The sequence below is a fragment of the Marmota marmota genome, unplaced genomic scaffold (genome assembly GCF_001458135.2).
Source record: "Marmota marmota marmota unplaced genomic scaffold, marMar, whole genome shotgun sequence".
Taxonomy (NCBI): domain Eukaryota; kingdom Metazoa; phylum Chordata; class Mammalia; order Rodentia; family Sciuridae; genus Marmota; species Marmota marmota.
Window position 1 is genome coordinate 7386530 of NW_026000241.1, and position 20176 is coordinate 7406705.

Consider the following 20176-nt stretch of genomic DNA (forward strand, 5'->3'; position numbering starts at 1 on the left):
ACGTGCTAGGTGAGCACTCTACTGCTGAGCCACAACTCCAGCCCTGAGTCCCAACTTTCTTAGTCTTTTTTTATTCCCCCTTCCATACCAGGGGATTGATCCTAGGGGCATTTAACCACTGAGCCACATCCCCAGCTCTTTTTATTTTTTATTTTGAGACAGGATCTCACTGAGTTGCTTAAGGCCCTGCTAAGTTGCTGAGGCTGGTCTCGAACTTAAAGTCTTCCTGCCTCAGACTCCCCAAGTTTCTAGGATTATAAATATGTGCCACTGCACCTGGCTTACATAGTTTGTTTTTGTTTTTGTTTTTTAAATCCCTGGGCACGTAAGGTACATCATCATTTGTAGATTTTCTTGATTTGAAAGGCACTGAGGAATAAATGCTGCTTCTCAGAAATGGTTATTTTCTGGAATCAGACAGCCATTCTTTGAACTGACTGCCAATATCCATGTTGATACCATCCATGTTTGCTTCTTTGTGCATTTAGGATGGAACTGTGGTTTTGTTTGGTTTGTTGGTTGGGTTTTTATGTTTGTTTTTTAATTTTTGGAGGCAAGGTATCACTGTATTGCTCTAATTTACAACTCCTGACTTGAAACCATGTTCCTGCCTCAGTCTCCCAAGTAGCTGGAATTGCGGGCACATGCCAAGGAGTTCAGCTCAGTCTGTTTTCTTTTCTTTTTTTTTTGGTACCAGGGAATGGCAAAGATTGTGCTTTGCCACTGAACTATATCACCAGTTTTTTATGTTTTCTTTTGAGATAGGGTCTTGTTTAGTTATTTGGGAGCTCACTAAATTGCTGAGGCTGGCCTTGAACTTGCAATCCTCCTTCCTCAGCCTCCCAAATCACTGGGATTATAGGTATGTGCCACTATGCTTGGCTGTCAGTCTGCTTTTTAATGGTGGTTTTGCTCATCTGGCATACAAAGCAACTACAGATTGTACCAGTCAGATGCTTACTAATTCTATATCTAGGTTTAGCCTGAAAGTCTATGTTTATTTTCCTAGCAAGTGATTAAATGCTTTCCTTTCTCATCTTAAAGCCCAATGAGGCTTGGTATTAAGCCTCTCACATTTAGTCCAGCTGGAGCAACACTTTCATCCTTCAGGATCATGATCATGTCCTACTAAATTGCATACCACATTGACAAGAAATAAAAACTCAAGCGAAGGCTGCATTTGCAGAGCTGACATGAAGCATTTTTTTGGAGTTAGGGATCTGTACTTCTTTCTCCTGTTTTCCTTTCCATTTTTTTTTTCACTCACACTCTTTTTTTTCCCATGCTGGGGGTAGAACCAGGGCCTTGGGCATGCTAGGCAAGCATTCTACCACTAAGCCATATGCCTGGCCCCTTCACTCTCACTCTCTAAGTTACCTCTGATTTTGGGAGGTAAAATGTGCATCACTGCACAGCTCTACTAACTCACTTCAATTCTTCAAAATCCTGCCTTTGAATTCCTGCAGTGTTTTTGGTGCTTTCTGTATGACAGGTCCTGCACAGATATATTTCAGGGTACTGTTTCACTTGATCTTCAATAAACCCACAGGGTGAGGACCACTTCCAACTTGCTGATCAGTGAGCACACTCAGGCAGTGACTGAAGGATGCACCAGGCCATGGGTACACTGCAGAAACAGGCGAGGAAGGCTTCTTAATGCTGTGCTACTATGCCAAGGGAGTTGCAATCAATCAATAACTATTTCTATACATTTTGGTGGTTTAGAAGAGCTGACCCTTTTTGTTTTTGTTTGTTTGTTTCAAGGAATAAAAAAGACATGAAATGCTTTCAGTCCTGAACAAGTCTTAGAAGAACCAACCAGAAATGTGGTGATCTGGGCCCTTCTGCACCTGGTGGCCCTGATCCTTACTCACTTTCCCTGAGAGCCCCAAGGTGGCTCCTGGAACTTCTGGTAGAGCATTGACATCTCTGTTCTGTATCCTGTAGGCCACCTAATGCCAAGGGAGCTCTTACTTTGACTGCTTTTCTATCATAAGGAAGGAGATGTAAAGACTATTTTTTAATATTACAAAGTTTAAAAAAAATCACAAAGTAACAATCTTGGGTACAGTATCATATATTATTCTGTACACAAGTCATCATATATTACTATGCATATATATATATATACATATATGTATATATAAAATATATGGGGGGGTTGTGGTTGGACACAATGCCTTTATTTTATTTTATTTTTATGTGGTGCTGAGAATCAAACCCAGCTCCACGCACATGAGCCACAACCCCAGTCCATTACTTTATATATGGTGGATATATAGTTCTTATTTATGAGTGAGTCAGCCAGTTTTACGAACCTGTAATAAAGTTCCTGAGATAATCAACTTATAAGAAGGAAAGGTTTATTTTGGTTCACAGTTCTAAAGAGGTTTCAGTCCATGTTTGTTTAACTGTGTTGCCTTTGGGCCAGTGATGAGATCATAGCAGGAACATGTGGCAGAGGAGGCTGCCCACCTCATGGTGGCTGGGAAGCAAAGAAATAGAAAGGGGCAGGAACCCTAAATCCCCTCCAAGGGCATGCCCTGCCAATGACCTAACTTCCTCCCACTAGGCCCCACTTCCGAAAGATTCCAGCACCTCCCAGTAGCACCACAGGCTGGGGAGCCAAGTCTTTGGGGGTTATTCTGGGCCCAAACTAAAGTGGTGAGTTTATATTTAAATCCTAACAAAAATACAGAAAGTCATTTGGTGTGGTGTCAGGCTGACGGTGCTGAGGAAGTGATTGCCCCACCCTGAAACCAGAACTACTCTCCAGATATGTGTTGTCATGCAGGTCAATTCAAAGTGTCATAGTGACATGGCCAGGCATGGTGGTGACACTTGCAATCCCAGCAACTTGGAAGGCTGAGGCAGGGAGAATCACAAGTTTGAAGCTAGTCTTGGGCAACTTAGCAAGACCCTGTCTCAAAATAAAATCAAAAGGGCTGGGGATATTGCTCAGTGGAGAACATTCATGGGTTCAATCTCCAGGACTACAAAAAAAAAAAAAGAAACAACAGTGAAATTTGGAGAAAGATGATGTTTGTACTGTTTTAAGAGTTAAGGCTTGGGCTGGGGCTGTAGCTCAGTGGCAGAGTGCTTACCTAGCATGTATAAGGCACTGGGTTCAATCCTTAGCACCACATAAAAAAATTAATAAAGGCACGCTGTTCATCTATAACTATAAGAAATTTTAAAAAAGAAAGCCTCTAGGGCTGGGGTTGTGGCTCAGTGATACAGTGCTTGCCTAGCACCTGCGAGGCACCAGGTTTAGAACTAAGCACCACATAAAATAAATGAATAAATAAAAGATCTTGTATTCATCTACAATCAAAATATTAAAATAAAATAAGGCTCCAGTGAGGCACAGTGGTGCACGCCTGTAATCCCAGCAGCTGGGGAGGCTGAGGCAGGAGGATCGTGAATTCAAAGCCAGCCTCAGTAACTTAGCAAGGCACTTAGCAACTCAGTGAGACCCTGTCTCTAAGTAAAATACAAAAAGGGCTGGGGATGTGGCTTAGTGGTTAGGTGCCCTGGGTTCAATCCCCAGTACCCCTCCCCCCGCCAAAAAAAATAAATTAATTAAGGCTCTGTATCTGAAAGCCATAAGCCTCAGTTCTTTGGCTGTTTGCACATATGGAAGCCTTTATATTCCAGCAATGCTAGATAAACTCTATTCATTATCTGAATAGATAAAGCATTGCTTATGCAGCAAATGTTTCCCAAGTATCTACTGCATGTCAGCCTATTGCAGGCACTGGGAACACAGCATTGACTGAGGCAGCACATCATGATGCTTTCTTTATCTGATGTCCTCCATTTGTATGTAAAGTCACCTAACACATAATGACATTTTGGTTAATCCCCAAACTGCACATACGACAGTGATCCCATAAGATAATATTTCCTCGTAGTGTTGTAGCTGTCTTAACAGTCTGGTGTGCTTAGATGCAGCAAGAAATGACTTAACAATGCATTTCACAGAGTGCATCCCCATTATCAAGTAACACATGGGAGACTTCTGTATACATATGAAAGAATGGTGAAAAGTCAGTGGGCCTGGAAAATTAATGTTCAAGAGCCCTGGGGTCTGTGCAGGCTAGCTCAATGGTAGAGTGTTTTCCTGGTATGTACAAGGCCCTGAATTCTATTTCTAGCAATGCAGGAACAAAACAAAAAAGAGCTCTAGGATCTAAGATTTCTCAAAAGACTTGGAGCATTGCTAACTCACTTAGTAAATCCCTACCTTGAACCTAGTCCTCTGTCCTCCAGCCAGTGCTCCCAACAACAAATGGCTTTCAGAAGAGAAAGTTCATGTCTTGAACCTTTGAGCAAGATACTTCCCAGCTCACCAATCTCCCAGTCTCTCCTTCTCTGGAAGCCTGGAAGACATGTGATTTTCTCCCCGTCCCCCACCTTTCTCTCTCTTTAATGCTAGGGATTGAACCCAGAGGTGCTTTAACACCGATCCACATTCCTAGCCCTTTTTATTTTTATTTTGAGTCAGGAACTCATTAAATTACTTAGGGTCTTGCTTAGTTGCTGAGGCTGGCCTCAAACTTGTCATCCTCCTGCCTCAGCCTCCTGAGCTTCTGGGGTTAAAAGTGTAGACCACAGTACCTGGTGAAAATATGATTCCCAGAAAATGGAAGGAGCTGACAGAGGGAAGCTGATCATTAGCAGGCACATCTGATTCATGAAGAAAAGATGTCAGTCAGGTCAAGAACAAATTAGGTCCATCCCAACTATCTGCTGAATAGATGTTAACCACTCAAAAGCCCCCAAAGGAGAAAGAATTTTAAAATGGTTGCTGTAAGACATTAATAAGCCCACACAGGCATAAGCTACAGCACTGGCCAAGACTTCATAGAAATAGAACAGTGGGGTCCTCCCCAGGCAGTGGATAATTGGATGCATCCCTTGCAAGTTGCCTCCCACAGACATGCCTGTGCAGGCTTTCTTCAGCACCAGACCCAGAGTGCACTGAGGGTGGTAGCAAGAGCATCCTGGGCTTGGAAGGCTTCTCTGCCCCAAATCGGATTGGGGGCAGGGGGAGTTCACATCTTTTCTCATTGCCTGGCTTACTTCTGTTGAGGTGTAGTAGCAGAGAAATGGAGTCGGCTTTATTTATCACAGTTCCAAGGCATGGATAGGACTAGGAGGTCAGCTATGGGTACTGAATTTACTCAGCCCACTCCATCTTGGCCATCCAGGACTCTCTGAAAGGCTTCCTGTTCTCTCTGGAGGTCTTGCCTGCCCTGTGATCTATATTGGGGTTGGATGGCATCTTGGCACAACTCTAGCCCAGCACCTCCGCCATAGTGTTTCCTTTTCTCTGACTGGCTGTTCCTTCTAATTGGTGGCCTTCCAGAGAGCTTCTCTTGCTGGACTGGGCTTCAAGGTGAAGTAGCTTTTATAGAAAGCACCCTGACTTCAGTGGTCACCAGTTCCTCCATATTACAAGTGCTATCTCCACACATTGTCTCCTGCTGAGGAGCCTCACCTCTGGGGCTACACTCTTGGCTTCAGGTGCTGGCTCTGCCCCTCTGGAGACCCTCTTGTTCATGCTTCAAGGGGTCTTGGGCAGGAACAGGAGGAAGTAGATGCTCTGGCTGCCTTCTTGCCACAGGTAGTATCTAGTATCAGTATCAGTAACCCTGGCAATAGGAGTCCCTCCCTCTCTCCCTCTCACTGTCTCACAGCTCCCCCTCCTGGCTTATCTGTGTCTTGTGAGCAGCTGGTCTTAGCTCAAGACTTTCTCACTTATGTGACTTTAGTCATCCATCAGCTGACCCCTGGGCTGCACTGGCTCCTCTTTCTGCGTTTCTTTTTTCTTTTCTGTCTTTCTTTTTTTTTTTTAATATTTTTAGTTGTAGATGGACACAATACCTTTATTTTATTTATTTATATTTTAGTTGAACTTGGACATAATACTTTCAATTTTTTTTTTTTTATTATTTACATGGTGCTGAGGATTGAACCCAGTGCCTGCACGTGCTAGACGAGTGTTCCACCATTGAGCCGCAACCTCAGCCCTTATTTTTTTATTTTTATGTGGTGCTAAGGATCAAACCCAGTGCCTCACAAGTGCTAGGCAAGTGCTCTATCACTGAATCACAACCCCAGCCCTCTCTGTACATTTCTTTGGTGCATCTGGGAAAGTCTTAAAACTCTGATCTAGTTGGGTACTTTCATTTTTCACCTTTAACTAAGGCTGCACAGCCAGGGTTAAAAGCACAGAAGACTCATTGGCCTTCCAAGTCACACTTATCTAGAAGGACTGACACCCCGAGTCCCATTCTCCAGTTGTACCTGATTCCTTGTGTAATGCTTTGCTGAACATCTTCTTCTCTGCTGAATGTCAGCCCTATTACTGTATGGCATGTGAGAGCCAGATTAACTATGGGCTCCTTGCCTGACTGAAATTGACCTTGCCAACAGTAGAAAGGATCTGACTCCCAAGTGCAAACCCCTCTTCTCATGTCAAAAGAGGATATTCTCTCTTCCCTAGGCACCCACCAAGTGCCCTATGGCTTCATTTCCATTGTTGCTTTGAAGGGAAATTAAGCCTACTCTCTCAGGCTGAGTAGGCTACTTTCCTATTTAACTGGACTCCTGTATTGGGGCTGGAGAGCAACCTATAAAAATCCCAAAGTAGCCAAGTGTGGTGCAGTCCTGTAATTCCAGAGGCTCTGGAGGCTGAGGCAGGAGGATCACAAGTTCAGGCCAGCCTCAGCAACTTAGTGAGAACCTGTCTCTAGATAAAATATAATACAAAAAATGCTGGAGATGTGGCACAATGGTTGAGCTCCCCCAGGGTTCTAATCTCCAGTACCAAAAAAAATTCCCCAAGTAAGCCAATAACTGAGCTGATATTTGCCTGAGAATTCATCTTTTTTTCTTTCTCTTTCAGTGGTTGATATCACAGCAAGTATCCTTTTCTTGTTGGGACCTATGTTGTTATTGTTATTGTTATTTGTTTCTAAATTGCTGGGGATTGAACCCAGGGCCTGCTGCCAATTAAGCAAGTGCTGTGCCACTGGGCTACATCCCAGGCCTGTACCTTTCCCTTGAAGGAATGTTCTATTTAAATAAAAGAAATTTGTTAGATTGGAATCTGGAGAATCCTAGCTCTATCCTTGGCTGCCCCTCAAGGCTAGAAGCCTCTTCCTGGATGCCATGTTCCTCTTCATGCCTCCGTTACCCTGGCATCTGGCTCCACACCCACCTGCAACAAGCTCAGGGGGCACTGGAGAATGAGAACTTGGAACACCAGGCACATGTCTGCAGTGTTAGAACCCTGATTTATGGACCTTTGAAATTGACCTTTTTGCAGTATCTACTTCCTTAACTGGACATCACTAGATCCCACAGTTTGAAGATGTTAAATTTGAAGCAGCAAGTCTGTTGTCTGAATTGTACTGTCAAGAGGTAAGAACATACTAAGTTTTGTGAAAACCAAAGAATTTCTCCCTTTTGGTGTGACAGAGTAATATCTTGGGGTTCACAGAATCTGAAATCCTTTCTGGCTTTTATTTATTTATTTTTTAATATTTATTTTTTAGTTGTTATTGGACACAATACCTTTATTATATTTATTTATTTTTATGTGGTGCTGAAGATCGAACCCAGGGCCTTGCAAGTAGAGCAAGCGCTCTACTGAGCCACAACCCCTTTCTCTCCTTTCTGGCTTTTAATACTTCTAATCACCATTATCCTTCAGCATTTATAAGGGGTTAATTCAGGATCCCCCTCCAATATGATAGTAGACAGAACCTACACACATCCTCCTATGGACTTCTTTTATTACTTTATTCTTTGTGGTGCTGGGAGTCAAACCCAGGGCCTGATGCATGCTAATGAGCACACACTCTACCATTGAGCTTCCTACACCCAGTAGCCCCTCTCCCATATACTTTAAATCGCCTCTGTATTACTTACAACACTTAATGCAATGTAAATGCTATACAAAAATTTGTCATGCTGTGTTGTTTAGGGAATAAGGACAAGAAAAATAGTCTGTATGTGTTCACTACATACCCAGTTTATTTTTCCCTGAATATTTTTGGTCCATAGCTATCTGAATCCATAGCTGCAGAACCCATGGACACACATTGCCAACTGTGTTTTCTACCTCCTACACACTAGTACCAGGGTTTCTGTGAGTAATCATTTGCTAACAAGGGCCAGCCGATTCCTTTTCTACTGAGAAAGCAGCCTTGTTCCTAGCCTAATAGGTCCATAGTTTGTTTTGTTTTGTTTTTTCTCCCTAGCAGTGATGCCAAGAATCGAACCCAGGGCCTTGTGTATATTAGGCAAACCTATACTACTGAGCCACATTCTCCAGCCCTAGTTTGACTTATTTATCAGTTGCAGTTGCAGTTGAATATTGCCTTCCCCACTTCGAAAAGATTATGCAGTGGCCTAGGCAGCGGGGATAGTGTGTTCCATGTCCCTGGTGTATCTTTCTGGTCTTAGAACATGAAAACTGGGCACTGGCATCTTATTTGATGGAGCAAGATTTTGAACTGAAACTACTTTCAGTTTAATTGAATAAAAAGTTTTTTTTAAGGGCTGGGGCTATGGCTCAGTGTGCTTCCTTGGCACACGTGAGGCACTGAGTTCAATTCTCAGCATCACATAAAAATAAAATAAAGGTATTATGTCCTGTTTCCTACATCGAAATATATATACACACATATACACACACACATATTTTTTTAAAATAAGTTATTTTAAGAGTAGTGCAAAAACTTCCCAACCAGTGAGTTCAGTAAAATCTTTTTTTTTTTTCCTTTTAATAAAGTAACTGGGCAACCCAAAAAAAAATCCTTTGGTAAGGACAAACAGGACCGGCCTTTTGGCACAGCAGCTGCTACATAAGGAATCCAGCTTGATTGCCAGCTTGTTTTTTTTTTTCCTCCTTGAACTTGACTTTTTCCTTTCAGAATTCTGTTGATGCAGCAAAGCCACTGCTGAGGAAAGCGATTCAGATCTCACAGCAGACCCCATACTGGCACTGCCGCCTGCTCTTCCAGCTTGCTGTGAGTACCAGAGGTCAGGACCTTGGGGGACGGTGTATCCCAAGTACAAATAACAGCAGAGACCAGGATGCATAGGTTCCCCTCAGGCTGCTACCCCATGTGGGTAGGTATATAAGGACATTTCTGTAACCTGCTAACAGGTGCCCTCCAGCCTTGGTCCTTAACAGCATCCCTAGCTTGCGCCTTGCTATTAGCAGTGCCCCAGGCTCTATGAAGTGCCATAGCACCTGGGGTAATCAGTGGAAGTGCCCGTCTCCCAGGGGCCTTGTGTTAGTTGGGCATCTTCAGTTTCTCCTCCCTCCTTGCTATTCCCCTATGTCCATTGCAGTTGGGGAATGTTTCCTGCCAGAGGCCCTCTGAGTTCTTTAAAAGCTACACAGAGAGCTGGGAATGGTGGCACAGTGCCTCAGTGTCAACTATTTGGAAAGCTGAGGCAGGAGAATTGTCTGAGCCAAGGAGTTTGAGACCCACCCTGGGTAACATAGTGAGACCCATGTCTCAAAAACAAACAAAAATATGCAGAGGCTGCCTATTAGACAATGCGTGCTGAGTCAATCCTTATTTCCCAGTGCCCCACTCATGGGGACTGACGGGGCATAGCCTTGTCCTGGGTTCTACCCTATTCCCCCCACAATCTACCTTCAACTCCTCAGATGTAGATGGTGCCCAAATCCCTGTGTGCCAAGATACTTAGATGGGTGGGCTTTCTGAGCTGGGCCTTTCTAACTCTGTTGGAGGGGCAGGTGGGCCAGCACCTCCCCTTCACTAGGTACCCTCAGGCAGATCCTTGGCCAGCATTTCCTGACTTGAGATGGCCTGGAGGGCAGGATGGCCCACCTTCCGTGACAGCTCTATCACCCACTTGGGCACACAGCATGTTGGCCCTGGGCCAAAACTGCCTATCCAGAGGAACTCCTCATTACAGAAAGGCCTGGCTGAGAGGGTCCCCCCAACATACACTGTCTCCTTTAATCTTCCCACACACAATTGTGCCTATTGACAAAAAGAGAAGTAAGCTATGCTTTGAGTCACTCACCCAAGATCACAGAGTTATATGCATGGTGAGGAGGAACCTGTGCTCTAAAGTGTAAACCTGCAGGTAACTTTTAGCCTTTTGAGGCTTTTGGATTTTCAGCAGTTAAGGCTAGATGCTTGCCCTTGAAGGAGTTCCTCATCAGCCCCAGAGCACACCACAGATGCCCTCCTCAGGAGACCCAGGAAGCACCCAGACTTTCTTACCTTGGACACTCACAGGACCTTGGGGCGGGTCTGTGCTCATGAGAATGAACTACTGGTTCTATACCCCATTAAGTTTAAATGCTGTGTACTATAGGTAGGGTAGAGGCCTGTACTCAGAACAATTAACATTGACTTGATAAAGCAAAACAGTAAGGCCAGGCTCTGTAGAACGCAGGTTTGGCAGCAGCTATCATTGTTCTTTCTCTTCTTTTTAGCAACTGCACACACTTGAGAAGGACTTGGTGTCAGCATGTGACCTCCTGGGTGTAGGGGCCGAATACGCCAGGGTGGTGGGATCCGAGTACACACGGTAGGCACCCATTCCACCCCTCCCATCTGGCTTAGCCATTTTATTCCTGAGCACAAATAGGATTTTAGTGTGGGGGAAAAAAAAAAAAAAGCCCATCCTTTTGCATAATAAGAGATAAGCAAGTTAACGGTACAATGCGATGCCTTTTATCCTGTGGTTTATAAAGTTAAAAAAACTGGATAGGGCTGAGAGACAGCTGAAACTGACTACAGAGTTGGCACTTATACATTTCCAGCATATTTTGAAATAACAAGTGCTCACACAATATGCTTAACTATTGCTCTTTATTGCAAAGATGCACCCTCAGTGGCACGGGGCATGCACAGCACAGACTATAGATGACTTCACCTGCTCAGGCCACTGAGAAATCTGTGGTTCAAGAACAGGAGGCAGGGCTGGGGTTGTGGCTCAGCGGTAGAGCGCTCGCCTTGCACGTGCAAGACCCTGGGTTCAATCCTCAGCTCCACATAAAAAAATAAACAAGTGAAATAAAGGTGTTGGGTCCAACTACGACTAAAAAATAAAAATATTAACAACAAAAAAAAAGAACAGGAAGCAGATTAAGCCACTGTTTATGTCAAGGAAGGGACATCAAGATCATGTTATGTGCAAAATTGCATGGACTGTTGTTCAAGAGTTAGGGGCCAGACACCATCATCATTCCCTTTGTACCCTCGGTGAGGGCTTCCTCTTTCCCCAATATAGAAGAATCCTCTTTAGTAGTGGCTCCATACAGCAGTGCTCTTATTGTGTGCAAACATGTTGGGATTCTGGAAAATGCCCACACTGGAGACCTTCTTGACCCATGTGCAAGTATTCTGAGGCTAGGCTGTAGACTTTCTAGACCCTCCAGGTACCAGGAAGCTCCCTGCAGGCTGTTCTTATCACTGGGACACTGTCGAAGTATTCAGAACCATCACTTGGCTGCCCTGTCCTGGGTTGATGGTGGTTACACTGGTTGACTTAAGGGCACCATATTCTAGACCCTCCCTGTCCCCTACATTTTTTTACTATGGCTGAGTCTGTGGTGACATGCCAGGCTGTTGGGCTCTGGGTTTTTTCAGCAAATCTCAAAGCCACCCTCTGAGGAACAGCTGATCACAGAAAACATTCACTTGTGAGCATTGCCCAGACAAGCCTTCTTGGGCACACAGTTTAGTTTCACATGGTTTGTGCTGAGTGGCCTGGTGGACACCCACCAAGGTTCAGTGCTTACAGGTCCCCTGGCTCAAAGCCTTGTGTCAGCAACATAGGGCCTCCTAGCCTCTGCATTTTCTGTGTGAAAACATGGGGACCTATATGAACTCTTTTCTGTAATTTAAAAAAAGCTGAACCCTAGAGTGTGCAGGAGGTGAGAGAACAACGAAACAGGACAGTGTTTAGGCAAGGGAAATACACTCCCTGGTACATGTCCCCACTCTGTTCCTTGACCTCCTGTCACAGTTTCCTCACATTTAAAATGAGAGAATAATGCCTACTTCATAGGGTCTTGGCCATAGTATATAAGGACCCTGAGAAAACTGGGAAGACAAATGTTTAGTATTAAAACAAAACAGGGCTTATGGGCATGGCAATTACAGCTGCTTTTTTGTGTTTTGGGGGGTGGTTTTGCAGTTCTGGGAATGGAACCCAGGGCCTCATGCATGCTTAGTCAAGTGGCCTACCACTGCGCCACACCCCCAGCCCTAAATCCAGGATCCTCTCATCCCTAATGCCAATGCAAAGAGGCACCTTTGGAGCTGAGGTGGGGAAGAACACCCTGGCTGTCTGCTAAACTTTCTTTACAGTGCTTATCTTATCACTTGTGGCTAGGAACAGCTGTAAATGCTCTTTTATTTTTTATTTATTTTTTTTTTAAAAAGAGAGAGAGAGAGAATTTTTTAATATTCATTTTTTAGTTTTCGGCAGACACAACATCTTTGTTTGTATGTGGTGCTGAGGATCGAACCTGGGCCGCACGCATGCCAGGCGAGCGCGCTACCGCTTGAGCCACATCTCCAGCCCCTGTAAATGCTCTTTTAGAAAGAGCTGGACACAGTGGTGCACACCCATGATTTCAGCTACTTGAGAGGCTGAAGAATCACAAGTTTGAGCAACTTATTGAGACTCCTGTTTTAAAATAAAAAGGAGGGGCTGGGGATGTGGCTCAAGCGGTAGCGTGCTTGCCTGGCATGCATGCGGCCTGGGTTCGATACTTAGCACCACATACAAACAAAGATGTTGTGTCCACCAATAACTAAAAAATAAATATTAAAAAAAATTCTCTCTCTCTCTCTCTCTCTTTAAAAAAAATAAAATAAATTAAAAAATAAAATAAAAAGGATTGGGGATGTTGCTCAGTGGCAGTATGCTTGCCTAGCATGCATGAGGCCCTGAGTTTGATCCCTAGTATAGTAAAAGAAAGAAAGGGAGAAAAAGTAGAAGGATAGAGAGGCAATAGAAACCTTCTAAGGATAGAGATGAGGTTGCTGGTATGCCTGAGCCTTCCTGAGTTGTCCTCTTAACCCTGAGAGGAACCTAATGGGGGGCTTGCCTGTGAGACAAGACAGTGGGGCATTGAAGAGTCCCAACTTGCTCTCACCCTGTGTGTTCCCTCCTTCCAGGCCCACTGTTTGCTCTGTCACAACATTGAAGATAGATGATAGTGAGTGTGCCATCTTCCACCCTGCCTGGAACGTGGTCTTCTGGACTTTGTCAAAGCTGTGCAAAAATGTTAATGAAGATAGAATTGGACAAAATGCAGCTGTCTTGTAAATAAGACAAACCTCACTGGAGACTGTTTATTGTCATCCACTTAACTCCCCCAAATCAGCCCATTAGGTCCATTGAGCATTTGGGCAGCTAGTTAGTTATTCTAGGAAGATCCTGGCCCCTCAAAGATCTGACTTATCTCTGTTTTCCAGGGCGCTGTTCCTGCTCAGCAAGGGGATGGTAAGTTGAGGCTGGGCAGGAGAATCCAGTGTAGCCCATGTTGTGGAAGTGAGGCCTGACCCCCCACACACAGGGTCTGCATACATCCCACCCACTCTCCATGATTTGGCCCCTCAGCTGCCCAGACTCTTAGAAATGGCAAGCAACCTCAGGGTGAGGGCTGTGTGCTCTTATGGGGTTCAGAGTTGAAACTCTGGTTCCAGGTTGTGGAATTTATGCTGAGGAAGGAGCCTGACGAGGGTTTCTTTCAGCCTGGCTTTGCTCCCTGGGGTGGTGGTAATGTCCCATAGTAAGTGGTTGGGGAGCTCTGCATCCATGAGGGCTCCTATAAACACTGAAATACAGTGCATGTACCTTTCTTTCCCCAGCTGCTGCTGATGGAGCGCAAGTTGCAGGAAGTACACCCACTGCTGACCCTGTGTGGACAGATCGTGGAGAACTGGCAGGGGAACCCCATCCAGAAGGAATCACTGCGAGTCTTCTTCCTGGTGCTCCAGGTGACCCACTACCTGGATGCTGGGCAGGTGTGTGGTGCCTCTCACAGGAGGCCTCTTCTGGAGGGTGGCATGGATGAGTGCAAGCAGCAAATGGAATGTGGGCCTTGGACTGTGGTAGCGTTGTCATCACCCTGATACTCAGAAGGTCTATTATTCTGCCATGTGCGCACACGCACACAAAACCCCATCCTGCTCTGGCACACCTGCTGGTGCCATCATCTTTCTGGTGTGTCTCTACAAGCAGAGAGTGCTCTGTAAACAGGGTCTATCCCAGTGGCCCTGCCCTCACTCAGGAGTAATGATGAATGAACTCACACACATTCACTCAGTACATAAACAGTTAGAGCCCTTTAAGGGCCAATTGGGAGGTCTATGAGAGTACACCCTAGCAACTGCTCTAGAATAGTTGCTCACAGTGTTTGTCCATCCCTTTCCCCAGCAGATGATGGCTTTGTGAGGTTTAGGGACTAATGCCAGCCATAACCAAGACTCAACTCAGTAATACTGGTGTGGTTGAGGAGAGGCTTTGTTTGAGCACCTGTACCTGTGCTTGTGTGACCATCTCAAGCCTTTTTGGGGGTGTGTACTACCTATGTACTTCAGTTCCACCCCCTGCCTCCATGGACCTACCACAGGCGGGGCCTCTCTAAGGAGGCCTCAGGTGGAGACTGACAGTAGTGAGAATCCTAGAAAGTACCAAGTGGTCCCCTCATTAGTTAGAGGCTTCCTCAGTTCCCTCTATCAGTGTCTACCTTTGCCCATTGGACTGAGCTCCTTGCTCAGCAAATTACAGCCACCATTTTCAGTGGGTACTGAGGGCCATCCAGATACCCAGTGTGACCTCAGGACAGGGTACCTAGTGCAGACAAGCCATTTAGTAAGAGCTGCAGTGCTGGAGGGACTCCTGGACACTGGAGGCTACTTCCCATGCCCAAGAGCTACCTACCAAATATGCGTCCCTACCCCATACTCAACCCAGCTAATCCCTGGGAAAGGGGGACTTCCTGCAGGAGGTAGATAGGGCAGAAGGGGACAGTGGACACTCCTAATAGAAGAAGCCAAGGGTGGCAAGGTGGGAATGGGCAGACTCTTAAGCATGGGTGCCACCTGCATGCTCCCACAGGTAAAGAGTGTGAAGCCATGCCTGAAGCAGCTGCAGCAGTGCATCCAGACCATCTCCACACTGCATGATGATGAGATCCTGCCCAGCAACCCCGCTGACCTCTTCCACTGGCTACCCAAGGAGCACATGTGTGTGCTTGTTTACCTGGTGAGTTCAAACTGGTCCTAGGTTGGGGACAAGGAGAGGACCCCATTGACCTCTGCTTGCTGGTCTTCTTGCTAGGTGACAGTGATGCACTCCATGCAGGCGGGCTACCTGGAGAAGGCACAGAAGTACACAGACAAGGCCCTCATGCAGCTGGAGAAGCTCAAGAGTAAGTTGGACTCACAGCGCCCCCTGGTGGGAGGCTCAACATGGTGCCACTGATGCTGGATCTGACTGATCACAGCAGCAGTCTCTAGTTGGCAGATAGGGTCTTTCACTCCCCGTGGCAGATGCCTGCAGCCAACATGAGAGCAGAGCAGAACAGGCTTAAGATCAAGGGGAAGCCCCTGACTGGCCAGGGCCTCATTCCATCTCTGTCCTGTCCATCCCAACTATACAGAGTGGCCATGTGAGTTAGCAGGGCCCCACTCAATACTTGCCAGTACAGTGTTGCTCAGTCAAGAAAAATAGGGGTGTACCAGGGCAGTGGTGCACACTTGTAATCCCAGCAGATCGGGAGGCTGAGATAGAAGGATCTCGAGTTCCAAGCCAGCCTCAGCAATGGCGAGGCACTTAGCAACTCAGTGAGACTCTCTCTCTAAATAAAATACAAAATAGGACTGGGGATGAGGCTCAGTGGTTGAGTGCCCTGAGTTCAATCCCTGGCACCAAAAAAAAAAAAGAAAGAAAGAAAAGAAAAAGAAAGGTAATGGTGCCACTTGTTATCAATTTTGTGACATGGACACACTCAGGGTAAAGCTGCCATCACAACTTGGCTCTCACTGACCTGTGGCAGGGTCTTTGGAGGTTGTGGGTTATGGATTACAGATGTTGAGCTATTTAATCCATCCTTTGGGAACAGGATATTAGTGTAGCATCAACCCAGAGCCCCCAGTATGTGTGGCTAGCCCACAATCCCCATGATCTGCTCATTTGCTTCCTATGTCCTCCTGAGTACCACTGGGAGAAAAGTCTTCAGAACTAAGAAACAACAAAACCCAAAGGGACTATGATTCTCTTTCCCTGTGTCTGTGCTGGGAAAAGATTTCACCATTTGGTTCTAACAGAAGGATAGCTGCGCAATGCTGCCAGGAGCTTCATAGGGTCCTTGCCACTTCTGAGACCCTGTTACACAGCCTAAAGATTCAAGTCAACAGGACGGGGGTTGTATCTCAGTGGTGGGGAGCTCACCTAGCACATGTTGGGGGACACTGGGTTCGATCCTCAGCACCACTTAAAAAATAATAATAATAATAAATGGATTAAAGGTATTGAGTCCATCTATAATTAAAAAATAAAATAAAAAGATTCAAGGCAACTTCGATACTAGAACATCCTTGTCCAAAATGCCCTTGAGCACCTATTGACGGGTGATAATATATTAAAGATAAATCATTCTAGGCCTTTTTTTTTTTTAATATTTATTTTTTAGTTTTCGGTGAACACAACATCTTTATTTTTTGTATGTGGTGCTGGGAATCGAACCCAGCACCCCATGCATGCCAGGTGAGCGCGTTACCACTTGAGCCACATCCCCAGCCCTAGGCCTTTTTTTTTTAACAAGACAGAATCTTGCTGTATTGCCCAGACTGGCCTTAAGTTTCCAGCTTATGTATTCGTCTTGTCTTCGCTTCTTGAGTAGCTAGGGCTACATGCACATGCCACCATGCTCCATCAAAAGTCACTTCCTACCCCAAACCCCAAGGCCTGGTGCATGCTAAGCACATACCTTGCCACTATGTACACGCCCAGCCAAAATTCATTTATTCATTCACTCATTTATTTATTTTGATGCCAGGGATTAAAACCAGAGGTGCTTAACACTGAGCCACATCTCCAGCCCTTTTTTTTTTTTTTTTTTTGGTGTAGATGGACACAATATTTTTTCATTTATTTATTTATTTAAAGAGAGAGAATTTTTTAATATTTATTTTTTTAGTTTTGGCGGACACAACATCTTTGTTTATATGTGGTGCTGAGGATCGAACCCGGGCCACACGCATGCCAAGCGAGCACGCTATTGCTTGAGCCACATCCCCAGCCCATCATTTATTTATTTTTATGCAGTGCTAAGTATTGAACCCAGTGCCTCACATGTGCAAGGCAGGCACTCTACCACTGAGCTACAGCCCCCGCTTTTAATTTTTTATTTTGAGATAAAGTCCTGCTGAGTTATGTAGGCTCTCCCTAAGTTGCTGAGACTGGCCTTGAAGTGCAGTCCTCTTGGAGTTTTTTGTTTATTTGTTTGGTACTAGAGATTAAACCCAACATGCTTAACCAGTGAGCCACATTTCTCAGACCTTTTCGTATTTTTATTTGGAAACAGGGTCTCACTAGTTGCATAGAGCCTTGCTAAGTTCAAAACTTTGAACTCATGACCCTCCTGCCTCAGCCTCCCAAGCTGCTGGGATTATGGGCATGTGCCTGGCAAGATTTCTTACTTTTAATACACTCTCACTATCAACTCCTAGCTTGGACTACATTTCCTCTTCTGAACAAGGAGATGAGCTCCCTTACTTGGGCAAAGTAAGGGATATCAGAGCAGCGTGGTAGGAGGCAGGACTGGAGTCAGTGCCTCCCTTGGGACGCTTTCAGCTTCTCGTGTCTGCTCACTCCTAACTCTTCCCCTGCCCCCAGTGCTCGACTGCAGCCCCATCCTGTCCTCTTTCCAAGTGATCCTGCTGGAGCATATCATCATGTGCCGGCTCGTCACAGGCCACAAGGCTACTGCACTACAGGAGGTAGGGCTTGGGGGGGACTACATGTGTGCACCCACACACACACACACACATGCACTTATGGGTTGGAAAGGCCAAGGAGCAGGTGTTAGAGTTTGAGACCTGTAAATTTTCTCAATGTGTATTAGCAGGACATCCCATTGTGTCATCTCACTGTCACTCAGCAGTTTGTACTCTTGTACACACACTTGTCTGGAGAACTAATATGAAAACCCTCTCCCTATAACTTGCATACCCAGAAAATGTTGTTCATGATGTACAGGATTTTAGGGCTCCCCATAATGATGCTCATACTCCCATCCTGCTCCAGGGTTCATAATCTGCAATGCCCACCTTCCTAAGAAGGCTCTGGGGTAAAGGTACATTACAGGCAAGACATATGTTTTAACAGACAAAGAAGGTGGGTCACAGATAAGGGTCGCCATCCACAGGGAGTCAGAACCACATTTTGCCCTTATGGTGGGTACATCCTCTGGGACTCTGTTCCATTCTGGAAGCCAAGATGTAATCTTTCCTGTTATCTTTAGGGTTATTTTCCAGTGCTGCTCAGAAGCAGGTCCCAGGTTATGGGCCTGTAACCCTAATATGCTCCCTCCTACAGATCTCCCAGGTCTGCCAACTGTGCCAGCAATCTCCCCGACTCTTCTCCAACCATGCAGCACAGCTACACACACTGCTGGTAAGTACCCTCCAGGATATTGAACAATGCCCCAGCACCATCCTGATAGGATCTTGAACATTTCCAATAAAGTGCCCCATGACACCACCTCAGGCAATATCTGGAATGTTCCTAGTGAGCTTTGTTCTGTTGAGCATCTCCCTGAGTTTAGAGTTGCCTGAGGTCTGTCATGACAATAGCAAGTGCTTTACCTTTTTGCTTCTTCGTCAGGGTAGAGCCCTAATGCAGCTGGTTCATTTGAGTCACTTGTCACGGTTGCTGGGTGCAGCCATGGGAGCCCCCTGGGGACCACCCCATCACATCACCTTCTTCTTCCAGGGTTTGTACTGCGTCTCTGTCAACTGCATGGACAATGCGGAAGCACAGTTCACCACTGCCCTGCGGGTAAGGGGCCACCTCTTCCCTCCTCAGTGTGGGCAACATTTCTGTATAAGAAGTTGGGAGTAGTCTGTTTCAGTCAACTTTTTCGCTGCTGCAACTGAAAGACCCAACCTTCACAACTGTAGAGGAGGAAAGGTTTATTTGGGGGCTCACAGTTTCAGAGATCTGAGTCCATGGACAGCTGACTCCGTTCCTTGGATCTCAAGGTGAGGCAGGACATCATGGTGGAAGAGTGTGGCAGAGAGAAGCAGCTTACATGGTGATCAGGAAACAGAGAAGCTCCACTCTCCAGATACAAATATATACCCCCAAAGCCATGCCCCCAAGTCCCACTTCCTCTGGCCACACCCTACCACTTCAGTTACCATTCAGTTAATCCCTTTCAGAGGATTAATTCACCTATTGGGTTAAGGCTCTCATAACCCAATCATTTCTTCTCTTTTTCTTTTTTTAATATTTATTTCTTAATTGTACACAATACCTTTATTTTGTTTATTTATTTTTATGTGGTGCTGAGGATTGAACCCAGCTCCCATCGCACGTGCTAGGCGAGCGCTCTTCCACTGAGCCACAACCCCAGCCCTTCTGAACCTTCTTGAATTGTCTTGCATGTTTCAGAAAACTCTGGACCTCCTCAGTCTGCCAGAATCTTGTAGGCAGGATATGTGCTACTGGGTTCCCTCTTGCCTAGAGGCACTTGCCCAGCCCCACTGGGAGGCAGGGTCTGGGCACTGTTTGGGCTGTTTAGATTGGTTCCCAAGAAGAGCTAGGGACCACCCCTAGCCATCAGTACTATCTCTGGTCTCTGACACAACTTCACTCATCTTCCAGCCTTTTGGGGCCAGTAGCTCCCCCAGTGGAGAGCAGTCTCCCCAAGACCAGCTTGTGCCTGTCAGCATGCACTGACTACAACCCAGAGGTCACTAGCCATTGTGTAGATGGAGAGGCCACCTGAGTCTCAGTCCCGAGAGACAAACAGAAGATGTACCAAAATGCAACATGTACTGAGAAAGGGATCAGGGTGGTTTCTCTCTCTCTCTCTCTCTCTCTCTATCTCTCTCTCCTTTTTTCTTTTTTTCTTTTTCTTTTT

General features: G+C 45.6%; 1 protein-coding gene and 1 long non-coding RNA gene across 6 annotated transcripts in view; one reads left to right on the forward strand and one right to left on the reverse strand.

Annotated features, from left to right (window-relative positions):
- Mau2 (MAU2 sister chromatid cohesion factor) overlaps positions 1-20176 on the forward strand; it is a 36667-nt gene that overhangs the window by 4881 nt on the left and 11610 nt on the right. For 3 of the 5 annotated variants that reach the window (XM_015489306.2, XM_048795065.1, XM_015489307.2), the window contains exons 2-12: positions 6914-6931; positions 7366-7431; positions 8949-9044; positions 10499-10593; positions 13497-13524; positions 13893-14048; positions 15145-15291; positions 15367-15457; positions 17926-18029; positions 18628-18705; positions 19024-19089. In XM_015489306.2, coding sequence (XP_015344792.1) covers positions 6914-6931; positions 7366-7431; positions 8949-9044; positions 10499-10593; positions 13497-13524; positions 13893-14048; positions 15145-15291; positions 15367-15457; positions 17926-18029; positions 18628-18705; positions 19024-19089 — 945 coding nt within the window. Of the gene's footprint in view, positions 1-6913; positions 6932-7365; positions 7432-8948; positions 9045-10498; positions 10594-13496; positions 13525-13892; positions 14049-15144; positions 15292-15366; positions 15458-17925; positions 18030-18627; positions 18706-19023; positions 19090-20176 lie in introns of those variants that run through there. The other 2 variants (XM_048795066.1, XM_048795067.1) reach the window with 2 other exon arrangements.
- LOC125613739 lies at positions 10882-15157 on the reverse strand. Its single transcript, XR_007344306.1, has 3 exons — positions 15143-15157; positions 12396-12401; positions 10882-11015 (listed from the first exon to the last, which is right to left on the reverse strand). It is a non-coding gene; the product is annotated as an uncharacterized LOC125613739 (long non-coding RNA).